The sequence below is a fragment of the Zophobas morio genome, unplaced genomic scaffold, assembly GCF_036711695.1.
Source record: "Zophobas morio isolate AGI-343-1 ecotype UQ-CSIRO unplaced genomic scaffold, CSIRO_AGI_Zmor_V1 ptg000007l, whole genome shotgun sequence".
NCBI lineage: Eukaryota > Metazoa > Arthropoda > Insecta > Coleoptera > Tenebrionidae > Zophobas > Zophobas morio.
In genome coordinates, this window is record NW_026972112.1 from 8,609,735 (window position 1) to 8,629,261 (window position 19,527).

At 32.9% G+C, this 19,527-nt stretch overlaps 3 protein-coding genes across 3 annotated transcripts; all 3 read right to left on the bottom strand.

Moving 5' to 3' along the window:
• Positions 1-3,955: 3,955 nt before the first annotated feature.
• Positions 3,956-14,034, bottom strand: LOC135124425 (Fanconi anemia group M protein-like). Its single transcript, XM_064049477.1, has 12 exons — positions 13,894-14,034; positions 13,703-13,841; positions 13,062-13,655; positions 12,892-13,016; positions 8,126-8,238; positions 7,952-8,073; positions 7,610-7,834; positions 7,053-7,554; positions 6,820-6,999; positions 6,678-6,770; positions 4,252-6,629; positions 3,956-4,204 (listed from the first exon to the last, which is right to left on the bottom strand). Exons 1-12 carry the CDS (start codon positions 13,929-13,931, stop codon positions 4,025-4,027), a joined length of 4,689 nt encoding a protein of 1,562 aa, XP_063905547.1. The 5' UTR covers positions 13,932-14,034; the 3' UTR covers positions 3,956-4,024.
• A 95-nt stretch (positions 14,035-14,129) lies between these two features.
• Positions 14,130-17,715, bottom strand: LOC135124426 (uncharacterized). The gene is made up of 5 exons (XM_064049478.1): positions 17,569-17,715; positions 15,073-17,521; positions 14,762-15,019; positions 14,403-14,714; positions 14,130-14,357 (listed from the first exon to the last, which is right to left on the bottom strand). Exons 1-5 carry the CDS (start codon positions 17,713-17,715, stop codon positions 14,176-14,178), a joined length of 3,348 nt encoding a protein of 1,115 aa, XP_063905548.1. The 3' UTR covers positions 14,130-14,175.
• An 82-nt stretch (positions 17,716-17,797) lies between these two features.
• Positions 17,798-19,527, bottom strand: Rbsn-5 (Rabenosyn-5). The gene is made up of 3 exons (XM_064049479.1): positions 19,349-19,527; positions 18,886-19,299; positions 17,798-18,836 (listed from the first exon to the last, which is right to left on the bottom strand). The coding sequence occupies exons 1-3, from the start codon at positions 19,482-19,484 to the stop codon at positions 18,082-18,084; spliced, it is 1,305 nt and encodes a 434-aa protein (XP_063905549.1). The 5' UTR covers positions 19,485-19,527; the 3' UTR covers positions 17,798-18,081.

The window sequence follows — 19,527 nt, forward strand, 5'->3', positions numbered from 1 at the left end:
ATGTCACAAGATATTTAGCAGTGTTTCGACAAAAAATCGGCACATGAAGACAATGCACAATATAATAATCGAAGAAAAAAAATTTAAACACATCCGTTGCTCTTTATGCCCATAGAACAGGAAACTCTCGTAAACCAGGAAATGCTAATTAACAGACTGACTTGAGTTAGAAATATGGAAGAATTTCAATTGTGGAGATCAAAGGAAAATAGAGAAGTAGATTACGCATGTGCTAGAAGTAAAAAAAATGGTCTAAAGAGTTTAGACAGTACTTCCCCCGCTGTCGGAAACATGACGACTGCATGCCTATTTTTTTTCTTATTACATATTATTTTATTACATGTAATATAATGCAAATAATAACTGTTGTATCTCCAAATTTTCTGGAAAACACGAAAATATAGTGAACTATTCCTGATTTAATCAATTAAAGAAATTGACTCATTAATTTTTTTGAGCACCCTGTTAAGCAAATCTAAAAAATATGAATGGAATGATAAATCGCAAGTACAGACTCATCATATTATGTACATTTTAGATAGGGCATATTCAGCAAAATTTTGGGGTGACGTCATCAATTTTTTAAGGGGGATGAGCAAATACATTTTGATTAAAAATTTACCATGCTTATGATAACTGTAAAACATCTCCAAGATTTCAAAACATTCGGTTTTGTAGTTCCTGATTAAATAAATAAAATAAATTCACGCATTCATTATTTTTTTTAGTCATCCTGTATATGCAAATCCAAAAAATATGAATGGAATGATAAATCACAAGTATTGTCTCATCATACTTTGCACATTTAAGATAGGATTTATTCAGCAAAATTTTGAGGTGACGTCATCAATTTTTTGGAGGGGACAAGTAAATATATTTTGAATAAAAATTTATCATGATTATCATAACTGTAACCCATCTGCAAGATTTCAGAGCATTTGGTTTTGCAGATTCCAAATTAAATTGCAAAATGTTGTTTCACAATTTTGATTTTTTTTTTTCAAAAAATCTGGACGTTTCGGGTAAAAACTCAATTCTCAGTCATAAACTACAATTTTGAAGTGACGTAATCACATTATTGGTGGGGATGATTATGCAAATTTTGGTAAAAACGTCAAATGGTGACCTGTTAATCTATTACAATTGTAACCGTGTAAAGTGACTCTTATGGTGCGTTGTTCAACGTAATTATAAAATGGATAATAACTGTTACAATCATGTGCAGACCGTCCCCTGATTTCTATACAAAGCCTGCATCCTTTGTGCAGATGACGCGATACATCCCGCCAGCTCGACCAGGAACCGCGCCCTCCGCTTCAGCCATGTATTTCGGTGTTCTTTAACCTCAATTCCATTTTAAATGTTCAATTTCTATGACTCTGGTATTAATGACAACTGAACAAGTGTTAAAGTTTCAAAAAGAGCAATAAACAACAAATAATTCTTATGTGAGATTAAAATTTGATATCAGTTTATTTGTACGATGGAAACATTCATCAACAAAATATTTACAAAACAAAACGATCAAAGATTTATGAAAAAAACCCGAAAGATTTGGTGTGAAATAAACTTGTGAGAGAGCATCAAAGTTTACGTTTAATTTAAATTATACAACAAAGAAAATTACTGAAGTTAAAATTGTATAGATAGAGAAATATTGTATGAGGTGAAAAATTGCAAAGCTAACAAATTTACATGAGATTAATACTTGCCATACTTTATTAACGATTCAAACAAAGAGTTTACATTAAATGTTAAATTATGTATTGACCACGTGATTGGTTACTTAAAACAATTAACTTTGAGAGTTTATAATATCGTGAACTGCTTACCCCAAACAAAACACATGATAAATAAACACAAAAATATCCAGTCTCGGTGATGTAATTTTTAGCGTTGCGAGGACATGCCTCGGTGATGTGATCAATCTTTAACGTTGCGAGGAAATGCCTCGGTAATAATGATAACGATGATAACTGCCTAAGGGAAAAAATTATTTTAACCCCCCGCTAGTTCACGATATTTTGAATCTTGTTAATTTAACTGCCATTAATGAACTATTAGCAATCTTGTGTAAAGAATTAAGAACACACTTACGTATTAGCATCCAGAAACCTCATTCATAACTTGTAAACAAAGGGTGTTATCCTGACTAAATGAATTTCATGAAATCTCCTAGTAAATGTCTGTCTAAGCAAATCTCATTTCTGTTAAATTATGTTAGAACCAGTTAACGATTAAAATCCTAACCTGATCGGTGAATTAACAAAGAATAAAAAAAAATTACAGCACGTGAAAAAACGAAAAACAAAAATTTCTATAAAATCAAAAATACAAACATTTTCAGTTTTAAAATCCAAAGATTTTAAAATGAAACTTGAAATATCGAAAAATTGACAAATCGAAAAATGAAAAAATTGAGAAATTGAATTGGATAATTGAAAAATCGAAAAATTGTGATATTGAAACCTGAAAACCCTGATTAATTAAAAATCGAGAAAATTGAAAAAACGAAAAACAAAAACTTCTGTAAATGAAATAATCAAAAATACAAAAGAAAAATTAATTTCAAAATCCAAAAATTTTAAAATGAAAACCGGAAAACTAAAAATTAAGAAATTGTAAAAACGAAACAGAAAAATTAAAAAATTGTAACATCGAAAAACGAAACACTGAAAAACCGAAAAATGTAATAGTTGAGAAATTGAAGAATTGAAAAAACACAGAAACTGAAAAATCGGGTAGTGGAAAAGCCAAGAATTGCACAATTGAATAATAAAAACCCTGATAATTATTTGAAAAAAGCGAAAAATTAAAAATCGGTAAATTTAAAAATTAAACAAATACAAAATTGTAAATTTGAAAAAAAAATATAAATGGAAAAATTGAAAAACCAAACTTGAAATATCGAAAAATTCAAAAAATTGGCAAACTGAAAATTGGGTAACGAAAAAAGCAATTAAAAAATGGAACAACTGAGAAAAAGATAGAAACTGTAAAATCGAAAATTTGTAACATTGAAACCTTAAAAAGTGATTAATTAAAAATCGAGGAATTGAAAAATAAAAAAAAAATTGTAAAATTCAACAGGTAGAAAATCGATTTTTTTATCTACAAATTAAAAAATAGAAAAATACAAAAATTTTACTAAAAAATCTAACAATTTCATAATGAAAATCGAAAAATTATCAATTAGAAAAATGAAAAATATAAAAATCTCGAATTGAGAAATAAAAAAATCGAAGAAACAAAATAATTTGGGATTACCTACTTGGAAGTACTTTATTTTTAATTTTACAATCTACAAAAATAGAAAAAACGAAACTTGAAACACCGAGAAATTTAAAAATTGTAATCTTAAAACTTGAGAAACTGAAAACTTCCACAATTGAAAAAACTGAAAATTTGAAAAATTGAAAAAAAAGGAAACTGTAAAATCGAAAAACTGATTAATTATATAATCTATTATATAATAATTCTAATAAAAATCCAGAAATAGAAAACTATGGAAAACAAAATTTTCTAGAAATAGAAAAATCGACAAATTGTAAAATTCAAAAGTTGAAGAGTCGAAAAATTGAAAAAAAACGAAACACTGAACAATAAAAAATTTAAATACCGAAATGTTGAAAAAATAGCGAAATTAAAAAATCGGATAACGGAAAAATCAACAATTGAAAAACCAAAAAATAAAAATATCTTATGTGTGTACTTTAACGCACTAATAATAATGTCCGGACGTAATTCCACATTAATAATCATTAATTACCTCTTTTACTTTTTTATTTACAGAATCGCTTGTTTTTCCTGAAATATTCAAATTATTGATTTGAAAATAATAACTGTAGAGATTCAATCACAGAGGCCTATACCAAAGCATTTATTTGTCATATCGAAAATACGGGATATGTAAATTGCATATAATCTACTCTCTAATCATCAGTAATAGGCAACGTTACAAAAATATTTTTATTATTTTTCAGTACAAAATTTTTACCTGAACCTGAAACAGCCTCTAAAATCATCAATCACTATCATCCTCAAGCACCATTATTCTTCGTCTTTTCACCTTTTCTTTCTCATTAGACTTTTTCCGCTTCCTACTTCTCTTCATCTCTTTCAATTTCTTTTCCAGCAGTTCCAACTCGGACACATCGTGCTTTCCCGCTTCCACTTCTTCAGTCTCCTCCACACAAAACGAATCCTGAAACCGCCTCACAGTAAAACAACAACCACACTTTTACAACTCACGTTCAAATAAGTATTATCTTCATTGTTAACCTCTTGAGAAAACACGTTCGAAATGTTGTGCTTAAACTTCTGCGGTATTTTAAACACCCCTCTGCGCGGACTTTTAACCGACTGCAAATACCTAGCGTGCATGTTGGTCGTGTTTAAACAATCCTGGGTGTCGTCGGCCACAAAACTAGCCTCGAAGCAATCCTCACCGCTGTCTTCGTCGGCCGAAATATCAACTCGTTCGTCTTCGGAAACCTCCGCTTCTGTTTCTATGAAGTCCGAAAACAACTTCTTGCGTTTCTTGGGTCGTCTTATTATTGGGTTCTCTGGTTTGTTCTTGTGGCTTGAAACAGCCACGGGCTTCGGTTTGGCAAAAATTGGACTTTTACATGAATCTTCGAACTCATCGTCACTATCCCCGGCTAGGGGAATATTAAATATAGTCGTTTTTTTCTTAGGGGTGTTTTGTGTGTTGGTTTTCTTCTGGGATGGTTTAGGACTGTCGAGGTTTTGTTTTAGCTGCAGAATATTTTTCTTAGTGCTCAGATTAACACCAGATTTTTGCGGTTTCTTCGTTCTCTGTGTCGCGTTTTCTTTTTGACTATGACTTAATGGAGCAGTGTTTTTTTCAACTAAACTCAACATCTGGGTTATAGAGAGCTGACTCAGTGTCTTATTGGCTGTTTGGGTTGGTTCTACTTTAGCAGGACTAGATTCAAAATCACTATCTGTCAAGTCGATAACATTAGTTTTTAGGTTTTTTTCATTCTTAGGAGTTTTTCTATCGCGATTTTGTGAATCGGCTTTAACACCTGGAGTTTGAGTTAAATCTACAACTGTGTCTTTTTGGGGGGTACCCAGAAAAGAAGAAAAGTCGCAAAAATCCTCCAAATCTGACAATTTAGTTGTTTTTGAAGTTTCTTCTTTCTTTTCGTCTTTTCGTTTTTGCGTATTATTTTGATCAGACGGTTCCCCAAAAAAGTCAGATATATCACATAAATCGTCAATGGTTAATTCTTTCCTCTTTTCATTTTTACTTGGTCCGGCCACTTCAAAACCAACCCCCGGACTATTTTCAACCAATTTTGACACTCTTTCCTCCTGGACGGTACTTTCGAATTTGTTATTTTTCTGGTTTGCTTGGCTAGCAGGTGTCGTTAAACCAAAAACAGATAAATCGCAAAGATCACGAATATCCAAATCGTCTATTTCTTCTTTTTTCGACGATTCTGGATTGTTTTTTCTTCGATCTTCACTTGATCTTTCACGATCTGTCTGCCCGCTACTAATAAAATTCGACAAATCACATACATCACTAACATCCAAAAAGCTCCTATTTTCTGCAACTTTGTTTCTTGTCGATTCATAAAAACTCCTACGCTTTAGTTTCAAATTTGACAATTTCGGTTTCTTGGCCACTTCTTCAACTTTCGAATCGAAAAGCTTTTTCTTCGCTTTTAAAATTTGCACTCTTTCATAGGAGCACAAAATTGGTGACCCTGGTGTTTCCTCGCAAACGGAATCATCTTGCTCCTTTTCAGAAGAAGGAAACAAGTCAGGAGATTCATCAAAAAGATCAGGACTTTTCTTTGGGGATTGTTCGACGCATTGGGGTGTGTAGATCACTGTTTCGTCCAAATCTGCTGCAAAAATTTCTTCCACAGACGATAATTTGAAAAAAATCAAAGCTTGCTTGTAACGTGTAGCTAAATCTTGACTTTGGTTTGTGACGGTTTCGAACTCTTCTTGGATCGTTTCTAGATTTCTAGAAGTTGTAGGTTTGACAGACGTGGTCTGTGGAAATGGCGCTTCGTCTGCAAATTCTTCCACCAGTGAATTTCCCAAAATACTCAAAACTTTGCCAAAATTTTTTGGAGTTTCATAAGCGAACGATTTTTCTTCAGCTGCCTTAGTAAGTGGTTCATCTGGATCTTCGTTAACTTGGAACGATTTAAGGATTTTGTCGAAATTCCTTGGAGTTTCGTAGGCCAAACTTTTTTCCTTGATGTCCATGGTGGAAGAGTGGGCGTCATCAAACTCGCTAAATGTGACTTCGTCAAACGCTTCATTATCTACTTCTAAAAAATCTTTGTATATTTCTTTCGACTTGGGGGTTAAAGATTCGGCAAAAACTTCCAGATCTTTCGCTGTTATACTGTCTAGAATTGAGACGTCAGGTACAGTCCAACTACTTAAGTCAATTTTGGCCGATTCTGTGCAGTCAATTTTTGGGCATTCAAACAAAAGGTCGCATGTTTTACAATTTTGCGTTGATGATATTTCAATTGATAAATATGTCGAGATTTCGTCGAATAGTTGTTGTGGAAATGACCGACTTGTGTCCTTTTCTTTATCAAAAATATGTTGCTGACTAATTGGGAGGTATGTTTCTGTAAAAACAAGTTTAGACTGATTTATGATAAACATATTAATAACACCTTGAGTTAAACTAATGGGTGCAGGTTTAGCAAACATACTCCTAATGTCGCCTTGTTTTAGAACCCTATCTTGATTGAAGTCGCTGAATTTGCCTAAAGTACATACTTAATATAAAAAAGAAAGCACAATCGTAAAATTTACTTATTTGTTGAGTCACCGGTAGGTTATATCTTTTAGAATCCGCAAACTGCAGCAAAGAAACAAAAATTTCTGTCTGTTTAGAATGCTTGATAGTCCCACTATCCTGAAACGACCTTTGTTTTTCCAAATGTTTCGAAAAATTTATTTTAGGTTGTTCGAAATCGAATTCAAGAGGCGACTCTACAATTATTACAACAAATAAAAAACTGCCTACAACCATTCAATGTTTGTACCCTTATCCCAAAAACTTTCGTTCTTAGTTTTGATCCGCTCCTGGATTTCGACAATCTCTAAATCGTCGCTAAATATCGGACCGCTGGAAGTTATCCGTTTTAACATGTCTCTCAGGTTGCCGCTTTTTCCCGAAACCTGAGGTTTTACTGTGATGAACATTTTTTGGCACTTGGGTTGGATATAAGAGGGGATCATTTTGGGGTTATCTCCGTATTTTCCGTCTTCGAGCTGGCCGGAGTTTGATACGAAATTCCCTAGGTTGTTTTTGTAAATTAAACAGTCTTTTAAAGTTTGTTGTTCTTTTCCTTCGGTGACCAAAACCACCACTCGTCCCTCTTTCTTTCTACCCGTTCTTCCCATTCTTTGGATCATGCGAATCGGTGATTTGTTGGCAATGTCGAAACATACAATTAAGTCGACGTCGCCTACATCTAACCCTTCTTCGCCTATGCAAGTTGATAGAAGAGTATTGCAAGTGCCTTCTCTGAAGGCTTTTATGGTCTGGAACATTCGAATAATTCTTGATTTTATTTGCTTTGTGTTTTTACAATATTACATTTATTTGGTCTTTTTGCGTCACTCCGGAACCTTGTCCAACGAAAACTCGGGATTTTATCAATGGGTGACTTCGTGATAATAAAGCGTACGCTTCTGAGGCGCTTTCTCTATATTCAAAGAACACAATAACGCGGGTGGAGGCTTCGGAATTGTTAAAATGCGTCACTAGAATGTCCTCAAGTTTGTAAAATTTGAGGTGTCCGAATTTTGTTGAAGAGGGGATCTAAAATTTTTTTAGATTAAAATTTTATCTGATAATTGTGACATAGATAAAGGCCATAAATTCCCCTGTTTCCTATCAAAGTGTAACCAAACGAAATCTATAATGGGATCGACTTACTTCGGTAAAAGTTCCATCTGGTAATGGTTGCACTGCAGCATCAGGCCCTAAGTATTCTCTCAAATCTTCTAGTATTCTTCGCAGATCTACGTTTCCGTTTAACAAAGGATTATTCATGTGTTCTAAAATATATCTTAATAAGACAAAATTATTTTGGCTTGATTGATCTTGTACCTTCGTAGAAGTTAAGGAAAGCTCTTAATCCACAGCGAATTAAAGTTTCATAGGCGTGATACAGAGTGATGCAAATATTTAGGCTTTTCATGATTTCTGCGTAATTCGGATTTCTGAAAATTTTAACTACATCGAACTTCTTTCAGATAATGGGTCAATGTAAATAACTACTTTTCTAGGCGCACAAAAATTGACTTTAAGAAGTATTTATTTTATTTCAAACGAAACATTAAATTTATTTAATTTATTTGTTATATAACGTTTGAAATTTCATGTAACAACTTCAAATGTCAAGATTGGTGTAACCTGGTAGGAGACGCCCGAGTAGAGAAAATTTGAGGTTTTGGCGAAGTTGCCTAAAAATCCTTAATCATTCTCGAAGATAGATTTTGACGAGGTGAATAAAAAAACATAAGGTGTTGATCGTTCTAGACCAAGATTCCAAGCGAAAATGAAAAATGAAAGAACAATCATTGTAGGTATTTTTATTTGCACATATGTTGTATAATTTTGGAAAAACTAAGCGGTCAAAAATTATGAAAAAATCGTACTTACGTACTATCGGGAAAAATAATCCAAAGTCGATACGACAACTGGTTTTCGTAGAGAAATTGAAAAATGTAAAATTTAAAAAATCGAAAAACTGAAAAATCAAAAAGACAAGAAATCGAAAAATTGAAAAATCCCAAAAGTAAAACATCGAAAACCTGTAAAATCGAAAAAACGAAAAACCGAAAAATCGGGAGACTGAACAATCGAAACGTCAAAAATTTAGATAATCAAGAAATAGAAAAAAACGAAAAGTCGAAGAATTTTAAAAATCGAAAAATTGGAATGTCGACAAATTGAAAAATGTAAAATTTAAAAAATCGGGAAATCGAAAAACTGAAAAATCAAAAAAACAAGAAATCGAAAAACTGAAAAATCCCAAAATCAAAAACTGAAGTTTTTTAAAAAATCGATCAATCGAAAAATTAAAAAATTGAAAAATCGAGAAACTGAACAATCGAATCGTCAAAATCGAAAAAAGAATTTTAAAAATCGAAAAACTGAATAATCAAAAAACAAGAAATCCAGAAAATGCAAAAATCCCAAAATCGAAATATCAAAAACCTGGAAAATTGAAAAATCGAAAAACCAAAAAATTAAAAACTGATTTTTTTTTTTTTAAATCGATAAATCGAAAAATTAAAAAATTGAAAATTCGGGAAACTGAACAATCTAAACGTCAAAATCTAGATAAATAGAGAAATCGAAAAAACGAAAAATCGAAGAATTTTAAAAGTCGAAAAAGTGGAATGTCGAGAAATCGATTAATCGAAAAATGTAAAATTTAAAAATCGATAAACTGAAAAATAAAAATAAAACAAATCGGAAAACTGAAAATCCCAAAAGTAAAACTTCGAATACCTGGAAAATCGAAACATCGAAAAACCGAAAAATTAAAACTGAAAAATATTTTAAAAATCAATAAATCGAAAAATTAAAAAATTGAAAAATCGGAAGACTGAACAATCGAAATGTCAAAATTTAGATAAATCTAGAAATAGAAAAAACGAAAAGTCGAAGAATTTTTAAAATCGAAAAATTGGAATGTCGAGAATTTGAAAAATGTAAAATTTTAAAAATCGGAAAATCGAAAAAGCACAAAATTAAAAACTGAATCATTTTAAAAAATCGATAAATCGAAAAATTAAAAAATTGAAAAATCGAGAAACGGAACAATCGAAACGTCAAAATCTAGATAAATCGAGAAATCGAAAAAACGAAAAGTCAAAGAATTTTAAAAATCGAAAAACTGAAAAATCAAAAAACAAGAAATCGAGAAACTGAAAAATCCCAAAATCGAAACATCAAAAACCTGGAAACTGGAAAAATCGAAAAACCGAAAAATTAAAAATTGAAAAATTAAAAAAAATCTATAAATCTGAACATTGGAAACGTCAAAACCTAGATAAATCGAGAAATCGAAAAAACCAAAAGTCGAAGAATTTTAAAAATCGAAAAATTGGAATGTTGAGAAATCGAAAATCTGAAAAATGTAAAATTTAAAAAATCGAAAAACTAAAAAAAAAACAAGGAATCGAAAAATTGGAAAATCCCAAAATCGAAACATCGAAAACCTGGAAAAACGAAAAATTGAAAACCCAAAAAATTAAAAACTGAAAAATTTTTTAAAAATCGATAAATCGAAAAATTAAAAAATTGAAAAATCGGGAAACTGAACAATCGAAACGTTAAAATCTAGATAAATCGAGAAATCGAAAAAACGAAAAGTGGAAAAATTTTAAAAGTCGAAAAATTGGAATGTCAAGAAATCGATTAATCGAAATATGTAAAATTTAAAAAATCGATAAACTGAAAAGCAAAAAAACAAATCGAACAATTGAAAAATCACAAAATCGAAACATCGAAAACCTGGAAAATCGAAAAACCAAAAAATTAAAAACTGATTTTTTTTTAAATCGATAAATCGAAAAATTAAAAAATTGAAAATTCGGGAAACTGAACAATCGAAACGTCAAAATCTAGATAAATCAAGAAATAGAAAAAACGAAAAGTCGAAGAATTTTAAAAATCGAAAAATTGGAGTGTCGACAAATTGAAAAATGTAAAATTTAAAAATTCGGAAAATCGAAAAAGTGAAAAATCCCAAAATCAAAACATCGAAAACCTGGAAAATCGAAAAATCGAAAAACCAAAAAATTAAAAACTGAACAATTTTAAAAAATCGATAAATCGGAAATTAAAAAATTGAAAAATCGAGAAACTGAAAAATCGAAACGTCCAAACTTAGATAAATCGAGAAATCGAAAAACGAAAAGTCGAAGAATTTTAAAAATCGAAAAATTGAAATGTCGAGAAATCGAAAATCCGAAAAATGTAAAATTTAAACAATCGAAAAACTGAAAAATCAAAAAAACAAGAAATCGAAAAACTGAAAAATCAAAAAAACAAGAAATCGAAAAACTGAAAAATTCCAAAATCGAAACATCGAAAACCTGGAAAATGGAAAAATCAAAAACCAAAAATTAAAATCTGAATTTTTTTTAAAAATCGATAAATCGAAAAATTAAGAAAAAGAAAAATCGTGAAACTGAACAATTGAAACGGCAAAATCTAAATAAATCGAGAAATCGAAAAAACGAAAAGTCAAAGAATTTTAAAAATCGAAAAATTGGAATGTCGAGAAATCGAAAATCCGAAAAATGTAAAATTTAATAAATCGAAAAATTGAAAACTCAAAAAACAAGAAATCGAAAAACTGAAAAATTTCAAAATCGAAACATCGAAAACCTGGAAAATCGAAAAATCGAAATATCAAAAAATTAAAAACTGAAAAATTTTTAAAAATCGATAAATCGAAAAATCGGGAAACTGAACAATCGAAACGTCAAAACCTAGATAAATCGAGACCGCAAAAAACGAAAAATCGAAAAATTGTAATGTCAAGAAATTGTAAAATGTAAAATTAAAAAATTAAAAAAAAAAACAAAAAATCGAGAAACTGAAAAATCCCAAAATCGAAACATCGAAAACCTAAAAAAATTGAAAAATCGGGAAACTGGACCATCGAAAAATTGAAAAATCGGAAAATCAAAAATTTTAAAAATCGATTGAAAAACCGAAAAATTTGAAATCGAAAGTACAAAAATCGAGAAAAATCTGAAATCGAAAAGTCAATTCTTATTAGAAAAATAATCTTCGACACCACTGGACCGACTATTGTCAAATTTTATATGTATTGAAAGAAATGCTTACAAAAACTTGTCTAATCGTCCCCACCAACGATTTGATGACGTCACCTGAAAATTTTGTATGGTAAATGTTATTTAAGTTTTCTCGAATAACATACTCTTGTACTTGTGGTTTATGAATCTGCCTTGAGTCTTTACCAGAGCCATCCAAATTTTCGTAAAAAAAAAACAAAATTGTATAACAACATTTGACACTAATATAAGAGGAAGAGGAACTCGTTAACCCAAGTGGTTAGGTCGGATTCGATCCTATCATGGGCAACTTTTTTCCTTACACTGTGACTAGATGTTTTTCTGAAAAACTGGATTTGTTTGATAGTGCTTCAAAGGCGACTAAAGTTTTGTGCATTGTTAAAAAGATGAAAACATTATTAATTACGGTACGGTATAACTCTACGATAAAGTCGATACGACAACTGGTTTTCGAAATATTCGCTTTCAAATTCAAATTCTTGAACAATCTCAAAATTTATCACATTTCAATTTAGCGATTCTGGGAAAATGGTAGCAGCTAGAGAAAAAATGATGCCGTAGGAAACTAATGCATGTTGAACATAAGAGAGGTAATTTTTTTGGGAATTTTCGATGATCGTCTTAGAATGGTAAAAAATTTCGAATAATCTGATTAATTAAAAACTTGAACTTTTGACGAATATACCTAAAAAAACATAATAAATTCTGGAAGATATATTTCGAAGAGCTGAATCGAAAAATTAACATGCTGAAAGTCCATACCTATATTCTATCTATCGGAAAAACTGGCGGAGGCGCCGGGAAAAACAAGATTTTTTTTTTAATACTATTTGCAAAGTTAATGAAAACATTTTTTAAAATCAACAATCTTCAATCAAATTTATAAAGGATCGTAATTCAAAAAATAGTCTTTAAAATTAAGGACAGTTAATAGAAGTCAAACGGATAAATTGAGAAGTAAAATGTTACCCCCTTATGGGGTGTTTTCAATAAACAAAAAAAATATATAATATAATAAAAATAAACATAACAAACCTATTTCCTGCATTCCTTGCCTGGAATTCTTTCATTACCATAAAAATTCTGCCTTTAGTCAAATTACAACAATTTCCATAAATCACTTTATACTTCATCAACGTCCGTGTATACCTTTCTAAAATCTAAACAAGACAACCCTCACTCATTATCCAACCTTTCACCCAAACCTGCACATATCGATCCTTTATTTGTTGCAACTTCTCTCCTAAAGGCACCACAACCGTCTCTAAAGCCCTTTCAAAAACATAAGGTTTCACATCTGGGCTATCCTCACTCCTGAACTCCACATGAGCAATTAACAAATTCTGCATAACATCAATCACATCCTTCGAACTATTCCCAGGTGTAGCACTCAAAGCAAGAACGCGAAAAAGTTTATTTTTCGGTAACAACTTCCTCACAACCTCACAGTAGGCATGATTACCCTTAGCTCTATGCGCTTCATCAAACACCAAAACCTTTATTTTACTCGCTAATTCAATAATAATCGCTAAATCGTTCTGCAGCACTTGCGGCGTTATAAAAAATACCCTTTTATTTTGCCAGATTTCGCCGCGGGATTGTTGCACTTTCGTGCCTGTTAATTCGGCGGTGACTTCTTTAGGTATGGCTGTAATGTTGTAGCAAGCGTCCATTTGTTGTTTGACTAGAGGTCGCGTGGGGGCCATGAATATTACTTTACCGTGGGGGTACCAGCGGTAGAAATTGTACATGACGACAGCTGCTATGAAGGTTTTGCCTAAGCCAGTGGGTAGACTCACCTGAAACAGTTAATGGGTCACGGAATTGTGGGAGTAATAAAGCTCACTAGTGTGTTTTTGTGTAAAGCTTGTTCGATTATGTTGTACTGGTAGTCTCGAACTGAGTAGTTTGTGGGGTAAATCCATGACTGACCAGCTTGTAAATCGAAGCCTGAGGTGTCAGGATCTTGGCACAGGTTTCCAACACTACAATTTTTTATTAAAATACACAAAAATAATAATGTCTATGGGTACTTACTCATTTACTTTTTGCGTGTTGACGTTGGACACATTCATTATAAAATAAAAAAAGCAATGTTTAATTGTTAATTATAAAGAGTGTACATTTTTTCTATTAAATATTATTTATTTACATTGTGTGCATAGGTTAGATTGAACATTTGACACTTTTGACACCAAGTCCAGCTTGGTTATAAAAGAAAAGTCCCTAGCTTAGTATTGGCGGAAAACTTTATTTCAAATTAACATCATAAACAGTAACCAGAAAGTACTATAAAGGTGTTTTATATAGAACAAAAATCTACTTCAAATTGCACAAATGTGCTTTTAAACTAAAGGAATCACTGGATTTATTAAGATTTATTAGTGGAGTAAGAGTAGGTCGTCCATGGGCACACTGGAAAGGTAAATTACAACCTGTCAATTTTTTAAGGTGCATAATGCACTCATTCCGTGATAATAAATCGCCGAATTTTATAGCACCTACAAATATTTATACAATCACGTAATTGTCTAAGAAAAACTTACCTCGGCAAGCTTCTGAGTTGACAATATTTTGGATAATTTTTGGAGTGCTTACAATAATTCCGTTATTTAGTTTTAAAGTTTCTATAATTTCTTTAATTAGAGTTTCGGTGAGGCAAACTACGTCCACTCCTTTTTTAGACTTATTATAAACACACAACGGTACTTCGGAAATTGTTATACCGTGAGTGAAAAAATCCAAACCTAAACCTAAAGCACTAAGATTAACCTTTTGTCGTTTTAGTAAAGTAAGTTCATTGTGTGGAAGGAAAATGGTAATCTGTTGATCGAGTTTTGTAGACGTGCTTTTATAACCTAGAGAATTATAGTAGTTAACTGTACTAAAATAATTAAGTGATTACTTTCTGAAAGTTCTTCCAACCGCACTCTCTCATGAACAGCGTGTTGATCAAACAATAACACTAAATTCTTTGTTTTCTCCAAAGCTGCTATAAACTTATTGTCTACTTGTCCAATGACTTCCAAATTTTTGAATATGCTTTTAGTGAAACTCATGTTTTCAAAACCTCTGTGTCTGGCACACTTGGTGATGTTAGGAATCGAATTTTCGATCAGTTTAGATTTTTCTAGGTAAATTTCTTCGAAGAATTTTTTCGGATCTAGAATGAATTTTGTGGTGGTTTATAATTAATTTGGTTAAATTAAATGATACCTTTGTTGCTAATGTAATTTTGCCACTTGATTAAAAGCAGTTCGTCTTCGTACGACTGTATCAGAGCGTTCTGCAACTGCTCTTTAGATTCGGGACTCATATCATCCACGTGTCCGTAATTTTTCAAAATAGGTGATAATCCTTTTGGTACAAATTCAAATCTTTCAGTTATTTCAAAACTAGAGTCTTTTTTGGGGTCGACAATTTTTGAGTTTTTTGGGTGATTAGTGCAATTGTTGATTTCTTCAACCCATTTTCCCTCAGCTTGAGTAACAGTAGGGGCTATGATATCTTCCGTTATTTCATTGTCATATTTATTTTCTCTTCCTTGATATTCTTCCACTTCAGTGCTGACAAGGTCGCTTTCAAAATCGGGTCGAGTTGATTTAGTAAACTGGAATAAATCTTTAGATTCATCTAAAGACGCATTTTTTAAATCCTTTTGTTTGTTGTCTAAAAATTGCAATTTTGTACAACTTTTGATCTTTTTCGGTGTGAAATATCTGCTAATACTCGATTCATTGAGACGCTTTTTGGTGTTATTTTTTTTAATGAAAGTCACTTCAGGAAAATTTAAATCGTGTTTTCTTGGAGGTGTTCTACATCTAGACATTGTTGGTGTTTCATTGTTAATAACTGGTTTCTTCGGCACAGGTAGTGTGTTTTTTTTCACAAAATAGGGTGATTTTTGAACACGATCTATGTGTGGTGTTTTGGGAAAAATTTTTTTCTTGGGAAAATATCGTGGGATGTTTAAATCAAGTCCCAAAGAAGCAGCACCCTTGTTTTGGATGTAATTTCCTTCAGTGTAAATCGAGCGTTGATCAAAATTTGCCGACACATTAAAATTTTTGTGATTTCTAAAATCAAACAATTTTCTAGTTTGGTTCATATTACCAAGTGGAAAAGTCGGATCAGCATTGTCCACAGAGAAAACATCGACTTGAGAAAAATCAAAATCGTAGTCGGATATAAATTTTGTGAGGGGTTTTCTAGGGAAAAACGTAAAGTCAGCGTCTATGACAGGCTCCAACATAGTGTAGTTGGTTTGTACACCCACAGAAACCATTTCTGTTTGCCGCACCTCATTAAAGGACGTCTGAACACCGGACGAAACTTTATTAGTAGCTTCAATTGTACTGGAAACCTCTACAGGACCGTGTTTTTCGACATTATCTTGTTCCGCCGGAAATGCCTTCAACGACAATATAAACATATCCATAATAACACCTTTCCCTTTTTTTTCATTTTCAGGAAAATTGGTAAACAAACTATTATTAGCAACGCTCTCTGTCTCACACACTTCTTTCTTGTCACTCTTTCTGATTTCTATAGGTAGTGCCATCATGGTCTGCCTCGACGGTATCTTCGGTTCTTCCATAAAAGGTGTATCGTCTATAATTCTGGCCGATTTAACTGACACGACGTCGTCCAACTCGTCACTTTTTCTCTTAACACCAAAGCCTCTAACCACGCCCCCTATCTGTGAAACCCCAAACTCGCTATTATCGTCCTTGGGTTTCGTTTTGTGTTTGACACACTGTATATTTTCCGCACCCAGATACGTATTAACCAATTTTTCAATACACCGCTTCACAGTATCGAACTTTTTAAAAAAGACAACGGTTTTCGTAGGTTCTAAATTAACATCGACGTCCGAATACGGACACTTGATGTGGATAACAAAAATCGGATTTTTCTTTTTCTCGCTTTTGTTACACTTCTTGAAAAGAGTGTTAATCAAATTTTGAATTTTGGGACAAGTGATGGGTCTTTTGTTCACGTAGATGTATTGTAATCGCTTGGTGTCGCAACACTCCTTGTGGATAAAACCTTCAACGCTGATTTTGTTTTTGCTTACTTTAAGTAGCGCGAAGTCGTTTTCGTTCACTTCCGGGTGTATCGTTTTGAAGGAACTAGCAATGTCTGGGCATTTTACGCTAGAAAGGAGTAATTTGGCGCCGACGTCGTTACGCAGAGTGAAAGATACGCGCGGATGGATTATGATAAGACTCTCTATATTCCGTTTAATGTTTTCTAATTCGTTAGTTTTAACACACTGCTGCCTTACCGGTAAATTATTCAGAAAACCTTCAACTGTAACGGTGGTACCAAAACTCGCTCGGATTTTCGCCAAATCGACTCTGTGATCGTCTTTCTCGATAGTTTTTTCGCACGTTTCGTCGCTGCTTTGTTGCCTTGTTGTTACAGTCACGCGATGTGAAATTTTCGCAATGTTGGCTAAAGCTTCGCCTTTGAAGCCGTAGTACTTTAGGTGCTTTTTCAAATCTTCCAGAGTGTGGCACTTGGTGGTCATGTAACGGATGCCCACTGACTCCAAATTCGAGCGTGAAATGCCTCTTCCGTTATCTACGACTTGAATGCGAAAGGTGGAAAGATTGACTCTGACTGCGATGGACGAAGATTTGGCGTCTAGGGAATTCAGGACCTGGAATTGAATGATGACTTTGGTGAAAGTGGTGTTTGCACCCTTACTAGTTCTGTCACACACTGGGTGACACTATTAATTGAAGAACTGCTGCGTAATTGCGCGATAAGGTTGTCATCAAGAGCTTCGATGGCCATTTTGAAATTTTGATACAATTGTGTGAGGCGGCTTTGAAATTTAGGGACTTTTGACATTGTCAACACCAAAATTTATTTGAAGTTTTGGGATTTAATAAAAATAAATACATCTTTTGTTGCTAAATAAACACGAATATCAATAGATTACACCTACACTGGAGTGACTAGCTGGAAATTAAATTATTTGGTACTTAAAATTAATTAACGTGACAATGAGTTATTGTGGGAATTCGTAATAACAAAATATTTCTCGTTTTATAAAAATCTCATTTCATAAAAAATATATGAATTCTTAATTTAACTTAACAGGAATTTTAGAATTGTAACATTAAAAGCATTGTGAAGCCAAGTGTATATACCCTCAATTTACCCGCTTTCATTCTTTTTTGTCCACGCGTGACTTGTCAACACCTTTTATTCCATTCAAGTGTCTTTTACCAGTTGTTGTTGTCTGTATGTTTCCTTCAACATTTTTAAATTTTCTTGTAGTGAGGCGACTTCTTCAAACCTTTGTGCTTTTCTTGCTTGTTCTATATAATTCCTAACAATATTCATCTGTTCAATTAACGGGTCCTCAGCTTCAGTATTGTCATTGTTCACAGTAGAAGGTGACCACCCTGTTGTTACAGTCACTTTTTTAATATTTGTCCTCACAGCTAAATAACTTTCTTCTTCAACGTTTCTCAGAGAACGTTCACGTTTAATTTTCTCAAGTTCTTGAATAGAAGGGGGCGCTGGTAACGTCAACAAATACTCCTTAATGTAGTTAGAAGTAGCTCTCCTAATGCTGTTTTGTAACAGTACAAACTTAGGTGTTTCTTCTTCACTAGGTAAAGAAGCAATTTTTTTACTCAAAATATCAATAGATTCGGCTTTTTTAGCAATAGTAGACCGTAACGCCTGAGTATCCTGTAAATGGAATGTAGTTTCACCCGACGTAAGAGAATTGTACATTTTTAAATATAAATCAACAGAACTCTGAGTCTGAGATTTCAGATTTTGTAAGTGGTTATATAACTGACAAATGAGAGGTTGTCTCATCTGCTCCATTTGCACCCGTCTGCGACATTCCAGCATGCCCAGGCAGTGATTGCAAATGCGTAAACTATCAGATTCTTTCCCTGAAACTTGCTCCCTGTTGTTAACGTCAACGTTATGGACGGGTGCGACGATGGCTTCTGTAAACATTGACTTTTTTACATGACAAAACACAAAAATTGAGCTTACGGGCTGTCTCATAGGGCAAAAAGTAGGAACACGAGTTGCACATAATACTCCCACATAACCTACAATGGTGCTGCCGTCTCGTTATATTAAAACTAGCTGCACAAGACGGACACCTAGTCACGGTCGTCCCATCCAACCAAGCTACAAGTTCCTGCTCCTGCTGTTTGCGGTCGGATCCATAAAACCTCAGTAACCTATCCAATCGAATAATCAGTTTGTTAGTTTCAGTCGTGCGATGATCGAGACGCTCTCTGCGGACAGCTTTGAAAAAATCTGTGTGGCTTCGGATTTGACCAGGGTTTTGCGGTTCGCTTATTTCTAAGTAATGTTTTTCCAAAGTAAGCTCGTTTTTGAACAATTCTAAGTCTTGTTCATCTAATTTTAGAATCTTCTTTTTCGCCTTTCCGTACAAATCTGGGTAATTACGAATTTAATTCATGATTGACGTTCCACATAACCTCACCTTTTATGGATTTGAGAATGTCCTGCTCTTCGGAATGTAAGTCTTGGAAATGGGCTATGAGGTTATTCGGAGAGCGTAGGTCTTTGTGGCAAATGGGGCATAAAAACCCTTCTTTGATTAGGTTTGCCTCGGCCATCGATTTTTGTTAATTTGGCACCATTACAAACGTCAAACATCTG